Source organism: Phocoena sinus, chromosome 4, assembly GCF_008692025.1.
Source record: "Phocoena sinus isolate mPhoSin1 chromosome 4, mPhoSin1.pri, whole genome shotgun sequence".
NCBI lineage: Eukaryota > Metazoa > Chordata > Mammalia > Artiodactyla > Phocoenidae > Phocoena > Phocoena sinus.
Window position 1 is genome coordinate 24331542 of NC_045766.1, and position 22098 is coordinate 24353639.

The 22098-nt window shown below is 41.1% G+C and overlaps 1 protein-coding gene across 1 annotated transcript in view; it reads right to left on the minus strand.

Annotated features, from left to right (window-relative positions):
* SLC9A9 (solute carrier family 9 member A9) overlaps positions 1 to 22098 on the minus strand; it is a 569241-nt gene that overhangs the window by 538838 nt on the left and 8305 nt on the right. The window contains exon 2 of the mRNA XM_032631496.1: positions 13911 to 14113. Within this exon, the coding sequence (XP_032487387.1) occupies positions 13911 to 14113 (203 nt within the window). The remainder of the gene's footprint in view (positions 1 to 13910; positions 14114 to 22098) is intronic.

Here is a 22098-nt window from a genome sequence, read left to right on the forward strand (position 1 = left end):
TGAGCCAGAATAATCAAGCAAAAAGAAAGACTGGAAAGAACAGAAATAATTTACAAATAAATATGTGAGAATTAAGACTCTGAACGACAAACAGTCAAAATCACCATCAGAAAAAGTTGGACAGTGAGAAAAATATTAAGACACTGATGTTTTGATACTGCAAATACAAAATTATTTTTTAAAGTCATATAATTAGCTGTGGCTATAAGGACTTCTTTAAAATATCTCAAAAATATACAGTATTACCAACACAATTGATAATAGCTTCAGTCTGACCTATTTGCCTGGTAATTCTCTTTACTGCAACAATAGGACAGATTACTCAGCAGTGCAACTTACTCCAAAATAACTTTCCTTACCAAATGATAGTGTCACTTGTCACACAGGAAGTGAAGACTTGGCAAACATTTCACTGGGTAGTTTCCTTCGACTTTTCACATTACAGTCAACTGACTTATACATTATAGGAAGTATAAATTTAACTGTGCTGACAACTTTCTGAAAACCTACTGGGTCTGCAAGACTTTTCCAGCCAAATGGTCTGCTGACCTTTCCAACTCAATGTGGAAAAACATAATGTGTTAAGTCAATGATAAATAAATTAATGATGAGACAAATTAATTCATTCATCAGTTTTAAACTATACTTATGATTTTCCACTACAAACCAGCTCCTTGCCTTAACATTTAAGGTCTCCATTTCTGTCCTGCCACTCTCTGTGAACCCACAAGAGAGGGTAGCAGAATTAGCTATACTCTCTTCCTCCTTGTGCCCAATTGGCCCAAACTCTACAGCGTCTTCCTTCCTTGCTTCTCTTCCATCTGCCTCTTGGTTACCATTCAAGCTTAGCCTCATCTGTCTCTCTGCTTTCATTCTCTACTTTGTACACAGAAGCCTAACTATTTCTTTCCTTTTGTCAACATTGCACTCTTCCACTGACTACCAATAGAGTAGGCATTACTCAGCCTGGCATTTAAGGGATTCCGTAACCAAGATCTGCCTTCATTCCCACACTATGTTTCACTGGTCTTCCGTACTTCAAATTATCGGAAATGTTTTTCTTTCTTGGAATACTCTCTACCCCTTTTTCTACCTCCACATCATGCTTTTATCTCTGCTTGGAATGACTCTCCTACCTTCACACACTACATATATCACCACCAGAGTTAATCAGCTATCCTTCTTTGAAATCTTTCCTGTCACCCTAACAAGAAATAATATTGCCCCCTCTGAATGTCTGTGGTATCTGACCCACTCCTTTGATAGATGTCTTGTGGTGCATTTGTTCATTTATTCATATGATGTGTTTTCCCCAATTTACTAATAAACTCTTTGAGATCATTCTTTATTTCAGAATTGAAACGGATGAGACTCAGTTCACTTGTGTTGAAAGAATAAATGAATGAATGAGTGATGGAGAAAGTTCTTTTATCTCCTGCTCTTCAAGAGCAAGATTTAAACTTCCTATTGATACGAAATTCAGAAATGCTTAGTAGACATTTTAGCATGCCTAAATACTCTGTAACAAATTAATGTCTGTAAAGCCACTGTGTAATAGAATATAGGCCCCACTCAGTTAAAACTACTTAAGGATACATTAGATCCACAGAACGGTTTGACAAACAGTGTTGGAAACATTAACTGGATAGATACAAAGCAACACAATCTAGTTTTATTCTCTCAGAAGGTTGTTTTGAGATCATCAGCTGCTCATAACATATAGAAAAATACTGTTTTCACACATCTTTAAGCGAAAATATTTTTTCCTTATCTGCATTGAGCATGACCAAAAGAAGCTTGGCATATGGTATTTCCTGAAATTTTTATGTTTATAATGTGGCATAAAAGCACAGTACACTGCTGCATATATACGTGCCAACAGCTCTCACATTTTCCAGTTTTATACCTTCTTATTGGAAGAAACTCAGGGAGCCACCAAGCCCAGCGCTGTTTCCAAACACATCAAGGCTTAACCGTCTCAGAAATACACGTGCTCTTACAAGTATTCCAAGAGATATTCTATGGCACAGGAATTTATTTCAGCCTCTTCAAATCCTGAAGTCAGAAATTTCATCCAAGCCCTTAAACTACATTCTGCTGAGAGTAAAACTCATTTCCTCATCCTGTAACTTTTGGAAACAAAGGCCAAATACTCCCTTAAATCTGTACCACAAAGAAAAAGGTCCCAGTGGAGCCGCACCAATGGCTTCTGTAACACCATGGTGCTAGACCTCTTTCTGTAATTCTGACCATCCTCTTCTCTTTCCAGTACTGGTTCTCACCTCCTTCCACCCATCTCAGTGTAGGATAGCCCAGGCCTCAGTCCTTTTCTGTCCACAGGGCCACTCAAGAGCCTGTCCAATGGTGTGGGATATGATACATCACTCAGGACTCAGAGTAAAGTGCTATGGGTCTCCGTTCTGCCTCTGACCAGTAGTGGGGCCCTGGACCTATGATGTAATTTCTCTGGATATGAATTTCTATCTATATGTACACAACTAAGATTAGATAATATCTTAGTCTCTTCAACCATTAAGTGTCCAGGACACTATTCTACCAACTCCAAGATGATAACTTCCAAATAGTCTAGCTGTATATACCCCACCAAGCTCTCAGATTCTTCCATTTACTCATTCATTCTTTCACAAACTGTTTATTTAGCAGCAATATGCATCAGGCACCGTGGTAATCTTTGGGGATACACTGGTCAATAAAAAAGGCATGATCCCTGCCTTTGTGAAGTTTAGAGTCTAGTGGACATCAAACAATGTAAGAATGATAATTAATAAGCAGGAAAATACATACAAAATTTCATATGGTGCTAAGTACTTTGAAACAAAAGAGAGGGCAGGAGAGAAAGAGAGAGAGGGGATACAGTGTGAGAAAATCACAGTGCAAGCCCTCTCTGAAGGGATGGCATTTCAAGATTCTAGGGATAAGAAGGAGGGTGACACCCAAAGAGAAGGAGTAAGACCATTTTAGGCAAAAAGAATAACATGTGTGGAGGTCCAGAAGCAAGAAAAGTACCTTGTGTATAAAAGGGGCTGATAGATCTGCAGCAGTGGGGGTGAGGAGAAGCAGAAAAGTGGCATTTCTCTCCTTACTATATTCACCTGAACACAACACAGGACCAAAATCAGTGGTTCCCAAACTTGTCTGCACATTAGAATCACCTGGTGAAAGGGGGAAAAGCAGGGGCGGGGAGGGGGTTGAACTGAGAGATTGGGATTGACATATATACACTAATATGTACAAAATAGATAAGTAATAAGAACCTGCTGTATAAAAAAAAAAAAGAAGAATCACCTGGTGATCTTCGAAAAGTTCCAAAGCTCAGGTGGCACCCCAAACCAGTAAAATGACAAACTCCAGGGGTGGAACACAAGCATCAGGATTTTTTGCAGCTTCAAATGATTCCAAAATTCAGACAAGTTTGAAAATCACTGACTTAAATCAATTTTAGGGCTTAAGTTCTTCTTTTACTCTTCTATAAAATGATGGAGTTCAACTTAATGAAGTCAGGGTTCTTTCTTTTTTTTTTTTTTTTTTTTTTTTTTGCGGTACCTGGGCCTCTCACTCTTGTGGCCTCCGGACGCGCAGGCTCAGCAGCCATGGCTCACGGGCCCAGCCACTCCACGGCATGTGGGATCCTCCCAGACCGGAGCACGAACCCATATCCCCTGCATCGGCAGGCGGACTCTCAACCACTGCGCCACCAGGGAAGCCCAGGGTTCTTTCTTGCTCTAAATTAGATGATCTCTCTCCAGATGCAGACCCACAGTCATTTTCACCCATCCTCTTCCACAAATCTTCCTTCCCTCCCTTGCCTCTATCCTAGGACTCCCACATTCTCCCAGCCAGACCTGAAGCCTTAGAATCTTAGATTCTTCTTTTCACAGTGTTCCTATAAATCAAGCAGGTTCTATTGGTCCAAAGAGTTGATGAAGCCCTTCTTCCCTTTTCACCTAGATAATCACTTCCTGCAGCCTCACCCTCCACTCCTGCCCACATCTTTCTGAACGCAATCCTGCTGCCTATTCAAGCTATATCCACATTTCAAAGCCCTTCTCAAGTTCCACCTCCTCCAGGAAGACTCCCTAACAAGCTCAAGTATCTATGACAACTAATCCGTAAAGCTTCATAATTCTCATTGTCTATATGATACAATTTAGAACTGAATTATATACTAACGTATATTATACATTGGTCTTATCTCCCCAAGGGATGCTAAATAAATGGAAAAAATCCACATATTTTATTAATCCCTGGCATATATTAAGCATTCAAATATTAGTAGCAGCAATGGTAGCACTGGTCTTAGAGGTAGTGCAGTGGTGATGGTGTTGGCAGTGGTATTAGAAGTGGCAGTGGAAGTAGTAGTAGAGGCAGTGACAGCAACATAAAGGGCCTTATGACAGGTACTTTATATACAGCATCTCATTTAAACATTAAAACAATCCTACAAAATAGTTCTAATCTCCCCACTTTACAAATAAAAAAGTTGGAGATTAGGAAGTTCAAGGAATTTACTAAGGATAGATGGCAGATCTATCTGGTCCTGAATTTTTTTCCCATTACTCCATGTTACCTCCCTATAAGCCTTCCAATAAATAGGCCCTTTTTTGGAATTCTTTTGCGTCTGACATAAATTAATTGCTCGATTGATATGAATACTTGCATCCAGTGGACAATTCCCAGTAACAAAAACAGACTATGGGCATTTCATTTTTGCAGACTAACTAGGGTCCCCCAAAATTGGCACTTAAGCAACAAATGTGTGTTAAGATATACTCTGGCCATTTATAAAAATGATCCTTTCCACTTAAAGTTGTATAATACGGTAAGTGTACCAGTGGATGCCCCTTTCTCCACCAGCAAGGAGCTGGAGGATTTACCCTGGGTACTGAGCTGCCTATTGCCAACCTGGGATGCCACGAGGAACAAATGCTAATTGTGAGTCAATAAGTCACACAGGACTTCCGGGAAGATGGCGGAAGAGTAAGATGCGGAGATCACCTTCCTCCCGACAGATACACCAGAAATACATCTACACGTGGAACAACTCCTACAGGACACCTACTGAACGCTGGCAGAAGACCTCAGACCTCCCAAAAGGCAAGAAACCCCCCACGTACCTGGTTAGGGCAAAAGAAAAAAAATAAGCAGAGACAAAAGGATAGGGACGGGTCCTGCACCAGCGGGAGGGAGCTGTGAAGGAGGAAAAGTGTCCACACACTAGGTAGCCCCTTCGCGGGCAGAGACTGCGGGTGGCGGAGTGGGGCAGCTTCGGAGCAGCGAAAGAGAGCACAGCAACAGGGGTGCGGAGGGCAAAGCGGAGAGATTCCAGCGCAGAGGATCGGTGCCGACCGGCACTCACCAGCCCGAGAGGCTTGTCTGCTCACCCGCCGGGGCGGGCGGGTCTGGGAGCTGAGGATCCGGCTTCAGCCGGAGCGCCGGGAGAGGACGGGGGTTGGCGGCGTGAACACAGCCTGCAGGGCGTTACTGCACCGCGGCTAGCCGGGAGGGAGTCTGGGGAAAAGTCTGGACCTGCCGAAGAGGCAAGAGACTTTTTCTTCCCTCTTTATTTCCTGGTGCGCGAGGAGGGGGGATTGAGTGCTGCTTAAAGGGCCTCCAGAGACGGGCGCGAGCCGCGGCTAAAAGTGCGGACCCCAGAGACAGACATGAGACGCTAAGGCCGCTGCTGCCGCCAGCAAGAAGCCTGTGTGCGAACACAGGTCACTATCCACACCCCCCTTCCAGGGAGCCTGTGCAGCCCGCCACTGCCAGGGTCCCGGGATCCAGGGACAACTCCCCGCGGGAGAACGCACGGCACGCCTCAGGCTGATGCAACGTCACACCGGCCTCTGTCGCCACAGGCTCGCCCTGCACTCCGTACCCCTCCCTACCCCCGGCCTGAGTGAGCCAGAGCCTCCGAATCAGCGGCTCCTTTAACCCCGTCCTGTCTGAGCAAAGAACAGAAGCCCTCCGGAGACCTACACGCACAGGCGGGGCCAAATCCAAATCTGAGCCCCTGGGAGCTGTGAGAACAAAGAAGAGAAAGGGAAATCTCTCCCAGCAGCCTCAGAAGCAGCGGATTAAAGCTCCACAATCAACTTGATGTACCTGCATCTGTGGAATACATGAACAAACAACGAATCATCCCAAATTAAGGAGCCGTGTGGATGAAAGGCTCTTGTTGCTGCAGCCAGGACTTAGTGCTGTACCTCTGAGGTGGGAGAGCCAACTTCAGGACACTGGTCCACAAGAGGCCTGGGAAGCTGCACATAATATCAAACGGCAAAAATCTCCCAAAGATCTCCATCTCAACTCCAGCACCCAGCTTCACTCAACGACCAGCAAGCTACAGTGCTGGACATCCTATGCCAAAGAACTAGCAAGACAGGAACACAACCTCACCCATTAGCAGAGCGGCTGCCCAAAATCATAATAAGTCTACAGACACCCCAAAACACACCACCAGACGTGGACCTGCCCACCAGAAAGACAAGATCCAGCCTCATCCACCAGAACACGGGCACTAGTACCCTCCACCAGGAAGCCTACACAACCCACTGGACCAACCTTAGCCACTGGGGACAGACACTAAAAACAACAGGAACTACGAACCTTTAGCCTGCAAAAAGGAGACCGCAAACACAGTAAGATAAGCAAAATGAAAAGACAGAAAAACACACAGAAGATGAAGGAGCAAGATAAAAACCCACCAGACCTAACAAATGAAGAGGAAATAGGCAGTCTACCTGAAAAAGAATTCAGAATAATGATAGTAAAGATGATCCAAAATCTTGGAAATAGAATAGACAAAATGCAGGAAACAGTTAACAAGGACCTAGAAGAACTAAAGATGAAACAAACAATGATGAACAACACAAAAAATGAAATGAAAAATACTCTAGATGGGATCAATAGCAGAATAACTGAGGCAGAAGAACGGATAAGTGACCTGGAAGATAAAATAGTGGAAATAACTAATGCAGAGCAGAATAAAGAAAAAAGAATGAAAAGAACTGAGGACAGTCTCAGAGACCTCTGGACAACATTAAACGTACCAACATTCGAATTATTAGGGGTTCCAGAAGAAGAAGAGAAAAAGAAAGGGACTGAGAAAATATTTGAAGAGATTATAGTTGAAAACGTCCCTAATATACGAAAAGAAATAGTTAATCAAGTCCAGGAAGCACAGAGAGTCCCATACAGGATAACTCCAAGGAGAAATATGCCAAGACACATATTCATCAAACTGTCAAAAATTAAATACAAAGAAAGCATATTAAAAGCAGCAAGGGAAAAACAACAAATAACACACAAGGGAATCCCCATAAGGTTAACAGCTGATCTTTCAGCAGAAACTCTGCAAGCCAGAAGGGAGTGGCAGGACATATTGAAAGTGTTGAAGGAGAAAAACTTGCAACCAAGATTACTCTACCCAGCAAGGATCTCATTCAGATTTGATGGAGAAATTAAAACCTTTACAGACAAGCAAAAGCTGAGAGAGCTCAGCACCACCAAACCAGCTCTACAACAACTGCTAAAAGAACTTCTCTAGGCAAGAAACACAAAAGAAGGAAAAGACCTACAATAACGAACCCAAAACAATTAAGAAAATGGGAATGGGGATTATATTGATAATTACCTTAAATGTAAATGGACTAAATGCTCCCACCAAAAGACACAGATTGGCTGAATGGATACAAAAACAAGACCCTTATATATGCTGTCTACAAGAGACCCACTTCAGACCTAGAGACACATACAGACTGAAAGTAAGGGGATGGAAAAAGGTATTTCATGCAAATGGAAACCAAAAGAAAGCTGGAGTAGCAATTCTCATATCAGACAAAATAGACTTTAAAATAAAGACTATTAGAAGAGACAAAGAAGGACACTACATAATGATCAAGGGATCGATCCAAGAAGAAGATATAACAATTGTAAATATTTATGCACCCAACATAGGAGCACCTCAATACATAAGGCAAATACTAACAGCCATAAAAGGGTAAATCGACAGTAACACATTCATAGTAGGGGACTTTAACACCCCACTTTCACCAATGCACAGATCATCCAAAATGAAAATAAATAAGGAAACACAAGCTTTAAATGATACATTAAACAAGATGGACTTAATTGATATTTATAGGACATTCCATCCAAAAACACCAGAATACACATTTTTCTCAAGTGCTCATGGAACATTCTCCAGGATAGATCATATCTTGGGTCACAAATCAAGCCTTGGCAAATTTAAGAAAATTGAAATTGTATCAAGTATCTTTTCCGACCACAATGTTATGAGACTAGATATCAATTACAGGAAAAGATCTATAAAAAATACAAACACATGGAGGCTAAACAGTACACTACTTAATAACGAAGTGATCACTGAAGAAATCAAAGAGGAAATCAAAAAATAACTAGAAACAAATGACAATGGAGACACGACGACTCAACATCTATGGGATACAGCAAAAGCAGCTCTAAGAGGGAAGTTTATAGCAATACAATCCTACCTTAAGAAACAGGAAACATCTCGAATAAACAACCTAACCTTGCACTTAAAGCAATTAGAGAAAGAAGAACAAAAAAACCCCAAAGTTAGCAGAAGGAAAGAAATAATAAAGATCAGATCAGAAACAAATGAAAAAGAAATGAAGCAAACGATAGCAAAGATCAATAAAACTAAAAGCTGGTTCTTTGAAAGGATAAACAAAATTGATAAACCATTAGCCAGACTCATCAAGAAAAAAAGGGAGAAGACTGAAGTCAATAGAATTAGAAATGAAAAAGGAGAAGTAACAACTGACACTGCAGAAATACCAAAAATCATGAGAGATTGCTACAAGCAACTCTATGGCAATAAAATGGACAACCTGGAAGAAATGGACAAATTCTTAGAAAGGCACAATCTGCCAAGACTGAATCAGGAAGAAATAGAAAATATGAACAGACCAATCGCAAGCACTGAAATTGAAACTGTGATTAAAAATCTTCCAACAAGCAAAAGCCTAGGACCAGATGGCTTCACAGGCGAATTCTATCAAACATTTAGAGAAGAGCTATCACCTATCCTTCTCCAACTCTTCCGAAATATAGCAGTGGGAGGAACACTCCCCAACTCATTGTATGAGGCCACCATCACCCTGATACTAAAACCAGACAAAGATGTCACAAAGAAAGAAAACTACAGGCCCATATCACTGATGACCATAGATGCAAAACTCCTCAACAAAATACTAGCAAACAGAATCCAACAGCACATTAAACGGATCATACACCATGATCAAGCGGGGTTTATTCCAGCAATGCAAGGATTCTTCAATATACGCAAATCAATCAATGTGATACACCATATTAACAAATTGAAGGAGAAAAACCATATGATCATCTCAATAGATGCAGAGAAAGCCTTTGACAAAATTCAACACCCATTTATGATAAAAACCCTCCAGAAAGTAGGCATAGAGGGAACTTTCCTCAACATAATAAAGGCCATATATGACAAACCCACAGCCAACATCGTCCTCAATGGTGAAAAACTGAAAACATTTCCACTAAGATCAGGAACAAGACAAGGTTGCCCACTCTCACCACTCTTATTCAACATAGTTTTGGAAGTTTTAGCGACAGCAATCAGAGAAGAAAAGGAAATAAAAGGAATCCAAATCGGAAAAGAAGAAGTAAAGCTGTCACTCTTTGCAGATGACATGATACTATACAGAGAATCGTAAAGATGCTACCAGAAAACTACTAGAGCTAATCAATGAATTTGGTAAAGTAGCAGGATACAAAATTAATGCACAGAAATCTCTGGCATTCCTATACACTAAGGTTGAAAAATCTGAAAGTGAAATCAAGAAAACACTCTCATTTACCATTGCAACAAAAAGAATAAAATATCTAGGAATAAACCTACCTAAGGAGACAAAAGACCTGTATGCAGAAAATTATAAGACACTGATAAAAGAAATTAAACATGATACAAATAGATGGAGAGATATACCATGTTCTTGGATTGGAAGAATCAACATTGTGAAAATGACTCTACTACCCAAAGCAATCTACAGATTCAATGCAATCCCTATCAAACTACCTCTGGAATTTTTCACAGAACTAAAACAAAAAATTTCGCAATTTGTATGGAAACACAAAAGACCCCGAATAGCCAAAGCGATCTTGAGAATGAAAAACGGAGCTGGAGGAATCAGGCTCCCTGACTTCAGACTATACTACAAAGCTACAGTAATCAAGACAGTGTGGTACTGGCACAAAAACAGAAATGTAGATCAATGGAACAGGATAGAAAGTCCAGCGATAAACCCACGCACATATGGTCACCTTATCTTTGATAAAGGAGGCAGGAATGTGCAGTGGAGAAAGGACAGCCTCTTCAATAAGAGGTGCTGGGAATACTGGACAGCTACATGTAAAAGTATGAGATTAGATCACTCCCTAACACCATACACAAAAATAAGCTCAAAATGGATTAAAGCTCTAAATGTAAGGCCAGAAACTATCAAGCTCTTAGAGGAAAACGTAGGCAGAACACTCTATAACATAAATCACAGCAAGATCCTTTTTGACCCACCTCCTAGAGAAATGGAAATAAAAACAAAAATAAACAAATGGGACCTAATGAAACTTCAAAGCTTTTGCGCAGCAAAGGAAACCATAAACAAGACCAAAAGACAACCCTCAGAATGGGAGAAAATATTTGCAAATGAAGCAACTGACAAAGGATTAATCTCCAAAATTTATAAGCAGCTCATGCAGCTTAATAACAACAAAAAAAAAAACCCTATCCAAAAATGGGCAGAAGACCTAAATAGACATTTCTCCAAAGAAGACATACAGACTGCCAACAAACACATGAAGGAATGGTCAACATCACTAATCATTAGAGAAATGCAAATCAAAACTACAATGAGATATCATCTCACACCAGTCAGAATGGCCATCATCAAAAAATCTAGAAACAATTAATGCTGGAGAGGGTGTGGAGAAAAGGGAACCCTCTTACACTGTTGGTGGGAATGTAAATTGATACAGCCACTGTTGAGAACAGTATGGAGGTTCCTTAAAATACTACAAATAGAACTACCATATGACCCAGCAATCCCACAACTTGGCATATACCCTGAGAAAACCGTAATTCAAAAAGAGTCATGTACCAAAATGTTCATTGCAGCTCTATTTACAATAGCCCAGATATGGAAACAACCTAAGTGTCCATCATTGGATGAATGGATAAAGAAGATGTGGCACATATATACAATGGAATATTACTCAGCCATAAAAAGAAACGAAATTGAGCTATTTGTAATGAAGTGGATAGACCTAGAGTCTGTCATACACAGTGAAGTAAATCAGAAAGAGAGAGACAAATACCGTATGCTAACACGTATATATGGAATTTAAGGGAAAAAAATGTCATGAAAAACCTAGGGGTGAAACAGGAATAAAGACACAGACTTACTAGACAATGGACTTGAGGCTATGGGGAGGGGGAAGGGTAAACTGTGACAAAGCGAGAGAGAGGCATGGACATATATACACTACCAAACGTAAGGTAAATAGCTAGTGGGAAGCAGCCGCATAGCACAGGGAGATCAGCTTGGTGCTTTGTGACCGCCTGGAGGGGTGGGATAGGGAGGGTGGGAGGGAGGGAGATGCAAGTGGGAAGAGATATGGGAACATATGTATATATATAACTGATTCATTTTGTTGTGAAGCTGAAAGTAACATACCATTCATTGTAAAGGAATTATACTCCAATAGAGATTAAAAAAAAAGTTAAAAAAAAATAAGTCACACAATTTAGAAGTTAGTCTATAAAATACTTGAGCATTCAAGGTCATTGAAACACTTCATGTGCAGAACTCATAATCCACCCAATGAAAAGATCAAGAAGGCCCCAGAAACTTAGACATTTTCTCCATCTCTTGCCTTAATTTTTCAAAAGCAAACACTGGAGTTTGGCTGCTGATAAAAAAAATCAATAGCTGAACAACACAGTAACAAAATTTCTGATCAGGTGTTTGTAGGCTATCCTGTTAGAGAACAATTTGCTATTAAAAAAACCAGAGATAATTATCAGCATCTTTGGGACGGGGGGTGGTGGTGGTCAACCTGTTTGGAGAAACAGTGCTGCTTAGAAATGCAGATAAAATAGGTAAGAGAATGAGGAGGGAAATAATTTATGTTCCGATACTAAGCAAAGTAAAACTGAAGACAGTGTTTAAATTATGCCGCTAACAAGGTCACTTTAAAAAATTATTTCAAGATAGATCGTTTTCTATTATTCATGTAAATAGAAAGAATCTCATGGAAGAGATCATCCAAAATAGCAGATCTAGAAGTTGCTCCTATTTACTTCAGAAATACATGATTTAATTTGCTTTTTTGTGTTTCACTTCACTTTACTAAGTCTGATTTAGGCTAGTATTATAATCAGTTTGACTTTCCTGAGCCCTCACCACGTGCTAGGAGGAAGTTAATCTAGAATGTGCTAGTGGAAGATAATGTGAAAAAAAACCACTAGAAATTACTCATCTTGAATGAAGAAAAATCCAGATCATGTATCTCCCCTCCTGTCTCAAATCTCTTGAAATGGAAAAAAAAATGTGTATTTTAAAAGAAAACTAAATTTATATGGGATAAAATTGATAAAGTGCACTTCCATAATAGCAAGGAAGTTCTCGGCTCTGACACAAAACTATCTAGAATAAATATCATAAGATCCTGATTCTTAGCACGTACTTGTGTTGTTAAACACAAATTCACTTATTCCAAAGACTGATCCACACACAAGACACCACAGAAGGTAACCTCACCTGTTTTCTGACCCAGAGTCCTGAGAGTAGAAGAAAGTTTCCCTCCTAATAACTGAAGCAATTCACGCATTTGCAATAATAAAAACATTTTTAAAAGATGAGTAACTTCACAATTCTTTTCTCAATCTAAGATTCCCTAACTAAACTGATGGAGTCAAGATCTCTTGAGATTGACTGTGTGTCAGTGTATTTATAAACAGCCAAGTGGCCAATGTTTTGTTTTGGCAGCTAAAAGTCAGCCATTCTAGATCAAGGCCTGCAAGTGAAAATTTTTTTATTCTCCTCCATTTTCCTTTTGATTTAAGGGATATTTAAACTGCATAGCCAGCTGGTAATACATACAACAACACTTAAAACACACATGTGGGACTTCCCTGGTAGTGCAGTGGTTAAGAATCCTCCTGCCAATGCAGGGGACACAGGTTCCATCCTTGGTCTGGGAAGATCCCACATGCCGTGGAGCAACTAAGCCCGTGAGCCACAAATACTGAGCTTGTGCTTGAGAGCCCGCGAGCCACACGACTAAGCCCAACTACTGAGCCCAAGCACCGCAGCTACTAAGCCCGTGTGCCACAACTGTTGAAGCCTGCGTACCTAGAGCCCATGCTTTGCAACAAGAGAAGCCACTGCAAGGAGAAGCCCGCGCACCACAACAAAGAGTAGCCCCTGCTCACCGCAACTAGAGGAAGTCCATGTGCAGCAACCAACGCAACCAAAAATTAAAAAAAAAAAAAACGTGAAAACTTGAATCAAGTAACATGAAAGGCAGAGTCAGCTTAATTACTATTATCTTTTTACCTAATGTAACTGTGGCTTGCAAAACAGTTATAATAAAAAGCATTATTTTTCCAACTTCTAGAAAAAAAAATACAGACAACTGAGCTTAAAATCAGAGTATATCAAGACATTAACCACTTAGCTAAATCACCCCATTAGTGTGGTGTTGAAAAAGGGCATATGTATGTGTATGGATGCATTACTTATGGTGGCTCATATATGACACAATTATTTATACTGGAAAACAAAAATATGTGACCAGAGAGGGAGGATCCTTACCTTTTCAAGTATAGCGTTGCCTTGATGAGGATTGATGTTCTGCCGGCTTATTTCTCTCTTGTATTTATATTCATAAACTTGGTCAGTGATATTAATCAGCAGAGTTGAAGGGCTGAAGACCAGTTTTCCACAATCATACACAGTTCCACTTTCAATATCAGTTGGTGCTGTAGCGTATCGTAAAATTAATCCCATTACAAGGCCTAAAATAAAGAATAAATAATTGCACTGGAGAAATGTAATCTAAAATGTTCATTACTAGATGCTTTCAAATATATGATTTGTAACTTGTATAGGTGGCAGGAGAAAGGGTCGTTGCCTGGTTTAGAAAATTGTTCACTCTTCCATAGATACCAGCTCAACAGACTGTATTGTTAAAATATTTGCGATGGACACTGTTAATACTTCTCCTTTTTTCCTTCCTAATGGACCCACAGATTTTGGAGAGAAGAGCTACCCACCTCTTCTATCCATCCAAGTGCTCAAGAAAACCTTGGCTCCATGAGAGATACTGTAATCTAATCAGTCAGGAGATGGAATTCCCCTGGAGAAAGTTTCTGGTCCACAGATCAGCACATATCTGAGACAGCCCCATCAGACTAAAAGGTTGCACTTATATACTGTGGTTAGGGGACAAGTGTTCTTATTCTCTCCCTCAGGATATGATCAAGACAATATGTTTCTCTACTTTTTGCTGGCAGGTATCTTGTGACCTTGAGGGGATATAGTCCAAGGACACAGTCAATATACTGAGGATGGTTGGACTGAGATATAGACAGAACCCAGGTCCTGGATGCCTTCACTGAGCCCTGGATCAACCTATCCTGGAGCTACCCTAATTCTAGACTTCCCGTTATGTGACATAATACATTTTCTAATTTTTCAAACAATGTAAAATCAAGTTTCTGCTTACCTGCAGCCAAACACATTCTAATGATACAATATTCCCCTAGCAAAGAGTTGAACTCAAGTGACAATCCTTGACTTTTGAGTTTACAGACTCTGTTAGGATGCTCATGGTAATCTGATAAATGTGAACTCTCTTAATATTGTGGATTTATTAACAAAATCACAAAGAAACTTTAGAGGTCCACACATTCCTCAATTTAAAATTAGGATTGATGTATTTGTTTTAGGATAAATCCACAGTTCACTCATTAAAACATCAAAGTTTGGAGGTTTTACCACTCTTTTGTAAATCTAGTCATCTAATGGCCTTTCATTTATTCAATAAAACATTTGTTGGGTGCATATTTTGTTTCAGACATTTATAGACTTAAAATAAAAATACAGTCCCAGTCCTACAGGAGCTGAAGTTTGTAAAATGAAGATCCATAAGCAAACAATTATAATACAATGTGACGTGTGCTATGACAGCTGGTAAGTACCCCGTGTTATACGAGTATAAAGAGGAGACACTCCAAAGCTCTGTGAATGATGCAAAGCTTTAGATGAATCTTAAAAGGTCACATAAGATTTGTCCAGATGATCTGAATCAGGGAATGAGTTGGGATCCAGGCTGCACGTGTGGGTGGCAGCACATGAGTAACGGCAGAGACAGATAAATGTTCCCTAGGATTTTTGTTTGCCAATGTGTAGAATAGTTGTCAGGAAGTGGCTGCTTGGCCAGAGATTGTGTTTCCAGCTCTCTGGCATTTGGTTGGGTTCTCACCGATGGAATATAAGCAAAAGTGATGTGTGCCACAGCACTGAAGAAGTAGGTGAGTTTTCTCCCTTCTCTTTCCCCATTTATCATATGGATGGGGCAGAAACAAAGGCCCTATAGGTATAGGTAGACAGAGTCACCACATTGAAGAAATCTGCGTCCCTGAGACACCAGGTGGGGGAAAGCCATCCGCCAACCAGGAAAACCTGCACTGGACTGTTACTTGAGTGAAAAGTTAACTTCACTTGTGTAGTCACTGAAATGTGAGTGGTTCTGTGTTAACAGTCACTAGGATAACCTAATAATATAATGTAGAAATACAGAGGAATTTAAGAAATCTGATGGATTTAGGGAATCAGCAGTGGAGTAAGAAGAGAATAGGTGGAGAGAGACAGAGACAGAGACAAAGAGAGAGAAAAACTCTAGACCACAGGGGCCAGGTCATAAAGAGACTCCTCTGTCATGCTAAGAAGTTTTTATTTTTAACCCAATGGTAATCTAGAACTATTGAAAGATTTTAGGCAGGACAGTAAAACAGTCAGATTTTCATATAAGATCTATCACTTTGGCAGTAATGTAGAGAACTAGAGTAATAGGTGAGAATGAAAGCAGATTTCTGTCAAAAATATTTTTACCTTACTTGTTCCTGCTTCAGTATTTGGCCCACTCCCCCATAATAGTGAGAAATATTTTATCTTAACATTTGCCAGCAAGCAAAAATAAGTGATGGGTATGTAACCACCATGAGCACTTGACCCATCATAGAACAGTGGGCAGCCTTCCATGTGCAGTGTCAAATGACTACAATAAAACAAGTCAGGAAAGAGAAGGGAAGACGCACCACATACACTGCACATGGTTTAGGGTGTCTGTGTAAGAACATCACTTTTCCAACACTCTAGTGGAATCCTAGGAAGGACTCGTTTTCTAAAAGTTACTTGGCAATTACCATGGATGATACTATGACCTCTGCTTTCTGCTAAGTGGGATATAAAGAAGGGAAACAAGGTACTACATGCATAGGGCCTGAATGGAGAGAACCTGTATTGGTAATATCTGAAATTCCCAAAGGGTGAGCCATGAGCCGCTTATTTTTGCAATATGCTTTCAGTGCGGTAGCAAGAAGTAAACATGTAGTGTCCACCATTTTTTCTCAAGCAGGGGAAACAAGTATTTGTCATAATAACAAGTGCTTAGTACCTGGGTTTCTGTGGTTAAATTCATACAATGCCTCAAAAGCTAAATGGCCGTGCCTGGCCCTCTGTACCATCTCTGGTTCTAGCCTTCAAGAAGCGTCACACTGGAGTAAGTGGAGTAAGCTCCTCGCTGCCAGAGATGACCAGATGTAATAGCCATGAAAATGCACCTTGCAGATAGATCTCCCACTATGAGGAGTGTGTAGTCTGACCAATGGTCTGGAATTCATGACTGCAGTCATGCTGAACCCAGCCAATGACTGATTGCAGCAGGGGCACTAAGACAGGGATATGGGACTCCTCTGAAGGGTCACCATGGCTCAAAGACTCCGCATCAGCTTTGCCCAACCTTTCTTAGAACTGCACCGCAGCCTATACCTTTTCCTACGCAGCCTCCCCTCCTTCCCTCTCTCCACAGGGGTTGGTTGGGCTGCTCCAAGACCTGATAGCTGGCCCAGCATCCGCAGTCTCCCTCCCCGTTTTTCCTCAAAGGAATTTTCCCCCAATAAACATTTTGCACAGCTAATCTCTCTCCAGCATCTGCTTCTTGGAGGACCCAAATTAACACACTAGACAGAAGGCCCTGGCCCTCCTTTTCCCCAGTCCCAAGAGTTGAGAGGAATCAACATCTTAGCACAGTACAAGGGCCAGTGGGGAAGCTGCAGCCTCACCATGCACTCGGTTAACAAATGCACCCACCCATTTGAGTGCAGTAGCAGCAACGAGAAAATCCTTAATGTTGGAGGCCAGACACCTACTCATAGAGCCTCATAATGCTTTTGACAGCCACTAAGAGCTTTAGCTGTATGCTGACACAAACACAGAATGTTGAGTTAACACACTCCAGCCCAGTATTGCAGGACAGCAGGTGACAGATAAAGTAGGATTGCTAGTAGGAAGAAAATGCTAATGAAAAGGGGTTATTTTTATACTCCCACAAAGATACAGGGTAAACAGAGCATCAACCACTTGTGCACAGAAGAAGAAAAGAGGGGACTGTCTACCATGACTTATGGACACAAACCAGTACTCTCTTTGGTAAGCCATGAACCAGAACCCTACCTGCCCGAGGAGAAAAGGAGGCAGCCTGTCCCAGCAAAGCAATACCACAAACACATGTGTGCATAGCCCTGACCCCAGGTTGTATCCTCACAAGCATGACACTTTGCTGAGCTCTGTCACTTGGCCGGCTGGTGGCATTACCTTCTCCAAGCAGAACCTCTAGTCCAGATGCATCCCCTGGGTCTACAAGGTTGAGCATCTGGGCAACCAGGGTGACAGCAGTGGGAACTTGCTTTCTAGTGAACGCTGACCTTGCCCCAGAAGCACACAAACCCCCAAGACAGATCTTGGACAACAGACCTCATCCCTAAGGTCCTCACAATCCTACAAAGTCCATCTCAAGTCCCAGCTGGGGGACCTGTGCTCTGATGCAGCCTGTACTCACTAAGTTCCCTAACCTTTGAGTACTTATAGTTTGCACCACACCCTTTTGGGCCCCATTTTATATAAAGATATATATTGTTCAGCAGTGCTCTGTAGAGTTTGGCTTTGTCACCCCCATTGGATAATGAGACTGTTGAGGGCAGAAGCTGTGCTATTCTTCATCTCTTTTTTCTCTAGAAAAGCCAAACACTGTAGGCAGTTATAACCCAACTTTCTCCAAGTCCACAAACTCCCTTGGATTCAAGAAGAAAAGGATCCTCTGAGTTTATGTAGTTAGTGACCGACATTTTAAAATGTCACATGTAAGGAGCATCACACCAAATGTTGTGATGTTCCTGTCCTTACAGAGCTTGCAATATAACTCTCATAGCGGATGCCTGACATACAGTTGACATGGTGATGTCTGTGGGAGAGGAAAGGAGGGACGCAGGAAGGAAGGAGGAAAGAGCCTCACGAGCACTCAAATGCGAAACATTTAGAAATATGAGCCTCCTCTTTCTGGACTGGCTCTCCATTCTCCACTTTGAAAATATGAGAAAACCCCACTCCCTTCCTCCCTCCTTCTGCTTTCATGCTACAGACATGGAAGGCGTTGCTCTAGGACTTGTGGGAATTATAAAAATGAATAAAATATGGCCCTGATCATAAAATATTAAAATATTTTAATCCTACCAGGCCTCTTCCTTCTGCCCAAGCCTATGATCCTGATTTCCAGTGAGAATAAGGTACGAGGGTTTCCTAAGTGTCTTCTTATATTAAGCCTGCATTTCATAACCAGTTCCCCTGCATCTTATTTAGTCATTCTACATGATGCTGAAATGTTATCCTTAAGAGAATTTTCTCAGAGGAATATAGATGGGGATTTACTTTTATATATAATGATCATATTTATATATAATGAAATGGATAACAGGATGGCTTTTAAAACACAACATGTTGAAATCTCTTTGGCTATTTCAGACCAATGATTGTGTGCACACGCTATCACGCACACTGCCACACTGCATGGCACACTCCAGCGGGCTCCTTTCAGATTCTCTTCCTGTAGGAGTCACACAAAGCAACAAGCCCAACTATTCACATGCACCAGACTATCACACAGGTACATTCAAATGCCACGTGACATTGGAGAGAATTTAGGAGCCTCAAGAAAATGTAGTTAATACATGAAGATTGAAGAACTGAGTTTTGTAGTTCTTTCACTCTCTATGCACGGAGTGGCTACCAAGAATGATCTAAATAACTGAGGTATTGTCCCTTACTGGAAAAACAAGATAAATCCTTAAACTACGTAATATGATATTTCAGCTTAATAAAGGGTATCAGACACTGCTGATTGGCAACTCAGCATCTATCCCCTCTTTTTCCCAACAAAACCCTGATTTCTTCGGCTAACCATCCCTCCCCACATGTACTCAGGGTAAGGTGACCTCTCTCTCAGTCCCAAGGGTGTTTCTATTCCCCTTGCTGATAACTGGTACTAGAAGGCATGTAACTCTATTCCTGTCAATAAAATGTGAAGAGAAGCTTGCTAGGAGGCTTCTTAGAAAAGTTTTGACATCCTAAAAGAGGGGCCGAGGAGAGATGAACTCTCTTCTTCCTCAGGCTATTATTGTGCCTGGTCAGGACACCAGGAACTGCCATGCCCACCTCGCTCCCAGCCTGGCATTGAAGTCAGCACTGGGAATGGCAGAGCGGAGAAAAGGAAAAAAAAACCCTGCGTCCTTGAAAACAACAGCAGTTGCTGAATCAGCCAGCCCTGAAGACTACTCTTCTCTGGACTTCTAGTTATGGGAGACAATAAATTGCCATATTGCTTAAGTCTGTCTGAGTCAGGGTTCCTGTGACTAGCAGTTGAACACATCCTAACAGATACAGTTTTTTTTTTTTAACAAGTGAATGTACAAAGTCCCAAAGAACCCTAAAGGAGAGATCAACTAACTCCACTCCCTAAAGTGCTAAGGAAGGCTTTGCAGAGGAGCTTCTTAAGGATGCACTGGATTTGCAAGGGAGAGAAGAGGGCGTGGACTCTATAGGGAGAAGCACATGGAAATCAATAAGTGGGGTGCTAATCGGGAACATCGAGCAGTTTGGGTGGCCCACTAGGGCACCTGAGATCAAGGACCCCAGTGCAGCTGAGAGAAAGAGGGTGTTCAAGAGGGAGAGACAGTTGCCAAGAAGATCCTGAGGAAGAACAGAGTGAGCTCCTTTTGAAGAGGCAGATTTGTTCTCTTTCAGGGCAGAGGAAAGAGCGTTTGGAGAAAATTATCCGAAGAGAGAAAAGAGAATTGAGAAACAGTGGGAACATGGAGAGGAAGTTAACATCAGAAGTAGTGTCTATTTGTGTGAAAAAGAATTTAACAAAGGAATTTGAGAAGAGGAATTTCAAGATGACAGGAATAAAATAAAGCCAAGGAAGAGCGTTCTTTACCACTCTTAAGACTTTTTATAGTGGGAGACTCTTTAAGGCAGGGAATCTAAGATGTTATTTCAGTCACTCAGATTAAAAAATATGAACTAGGGATCCAAATGTGGAAACGAAGAAGGAAAGGGTGTGATAAATATTCGAAGGAAGCCAAATCGGTGGACACCATTTAACTGTAAGATAGCACTCACAAATATTAGATATTATGTGTTATCACTACAATTTTTTTTTTTGCTTTAGAGTGTTTTTTTTTTTTTACATCTTTATTGGAGTATAATTGCTTTACAATGGTGTGTTGGTTTCTGCTTTATAACAAAGTGAATCAGTTATACATATGTTCCCATATCTCTTCCCTCTTGCGTCTCCCTCCCTCCCACCCTCCCTATCCCACCCCTCTAGGTGGTCACATAGCACCGAGTGGATCTCCCTGTGCTATGCGGCTGCTTCCCACTAGCTATCTATTTTACGTTTGGTAGTGTATATATGTCCATGCCTCTCTCTCGCTTTGTCACAGCTTACCCTTCCCCCTCCCCATATCCTCAACTCCATTCTCTAGTAGGTCTGTGTCTTTATTCCTGTCTTACCCCTAGGTTCTTCATGACATTTTTTTTTTCTTAGAAAGAGAAAGACAAATACCGTATGCTAACACATATATATTGCTACAATTTTTAACTGTTTACTTGATATTTATCCACCTCTACCATCTTATCAAAGCCTTTGTCAGAACACTGATTTAGAGGGATGATATGGGTTTGAGTTTCAAATGCTAAATGCATTCCCTAACATTTTCCTTTAGCAGTTTAGTTTTACACTGAGATTAGTCAGGGATAGAACCAAAAGTAAAAATATACAGTGCCTTCTGGCTATTTAGGGCTTTTGTTCTCTCTCTGCCCTCCCACCAACCTTCTAAATTCAAAGGACTAAAGGAAGGTGTGGGTGTTGCTAAAAGGGACATAATTTATTGCTTTGTGCTGGCTCACTATCAACTTGCTTTGCTGAAGAAAAGCACCCCATAACGATTTCAGAACAGGTCTGTCTGGGGCATCTGCTCGTAAGAGTATCCCATGATATTCCAAGGTGGAAAGTGGTCCATGAAGCTGTTCCACCTTGGGATGCTTCATCCATTCAAAGTTCTACCTTCTCACAGGTTAGAGTCATATGCGAAATGACAGAGTCCCAACCATGAGATCTTCCACCATGGTAGGCTGCCCGATGTGCACATCCATCCTTGATGCATACCAGACAACACACACATGCACACACTTGTGCATACAACACACACAAACACACACATTTCACAGCACTCCGGGATTCCTAACATAACACTATAGGTAACTTTTCTCTAGAAACTATCTCAGCCACAGCTTATATGTAGCTAATACCCTTCCTTGAAATCATCTCAGGAAGTTTACAAAAGAAATATAGAGATATCTACCTAGATAAATACTGACTAAA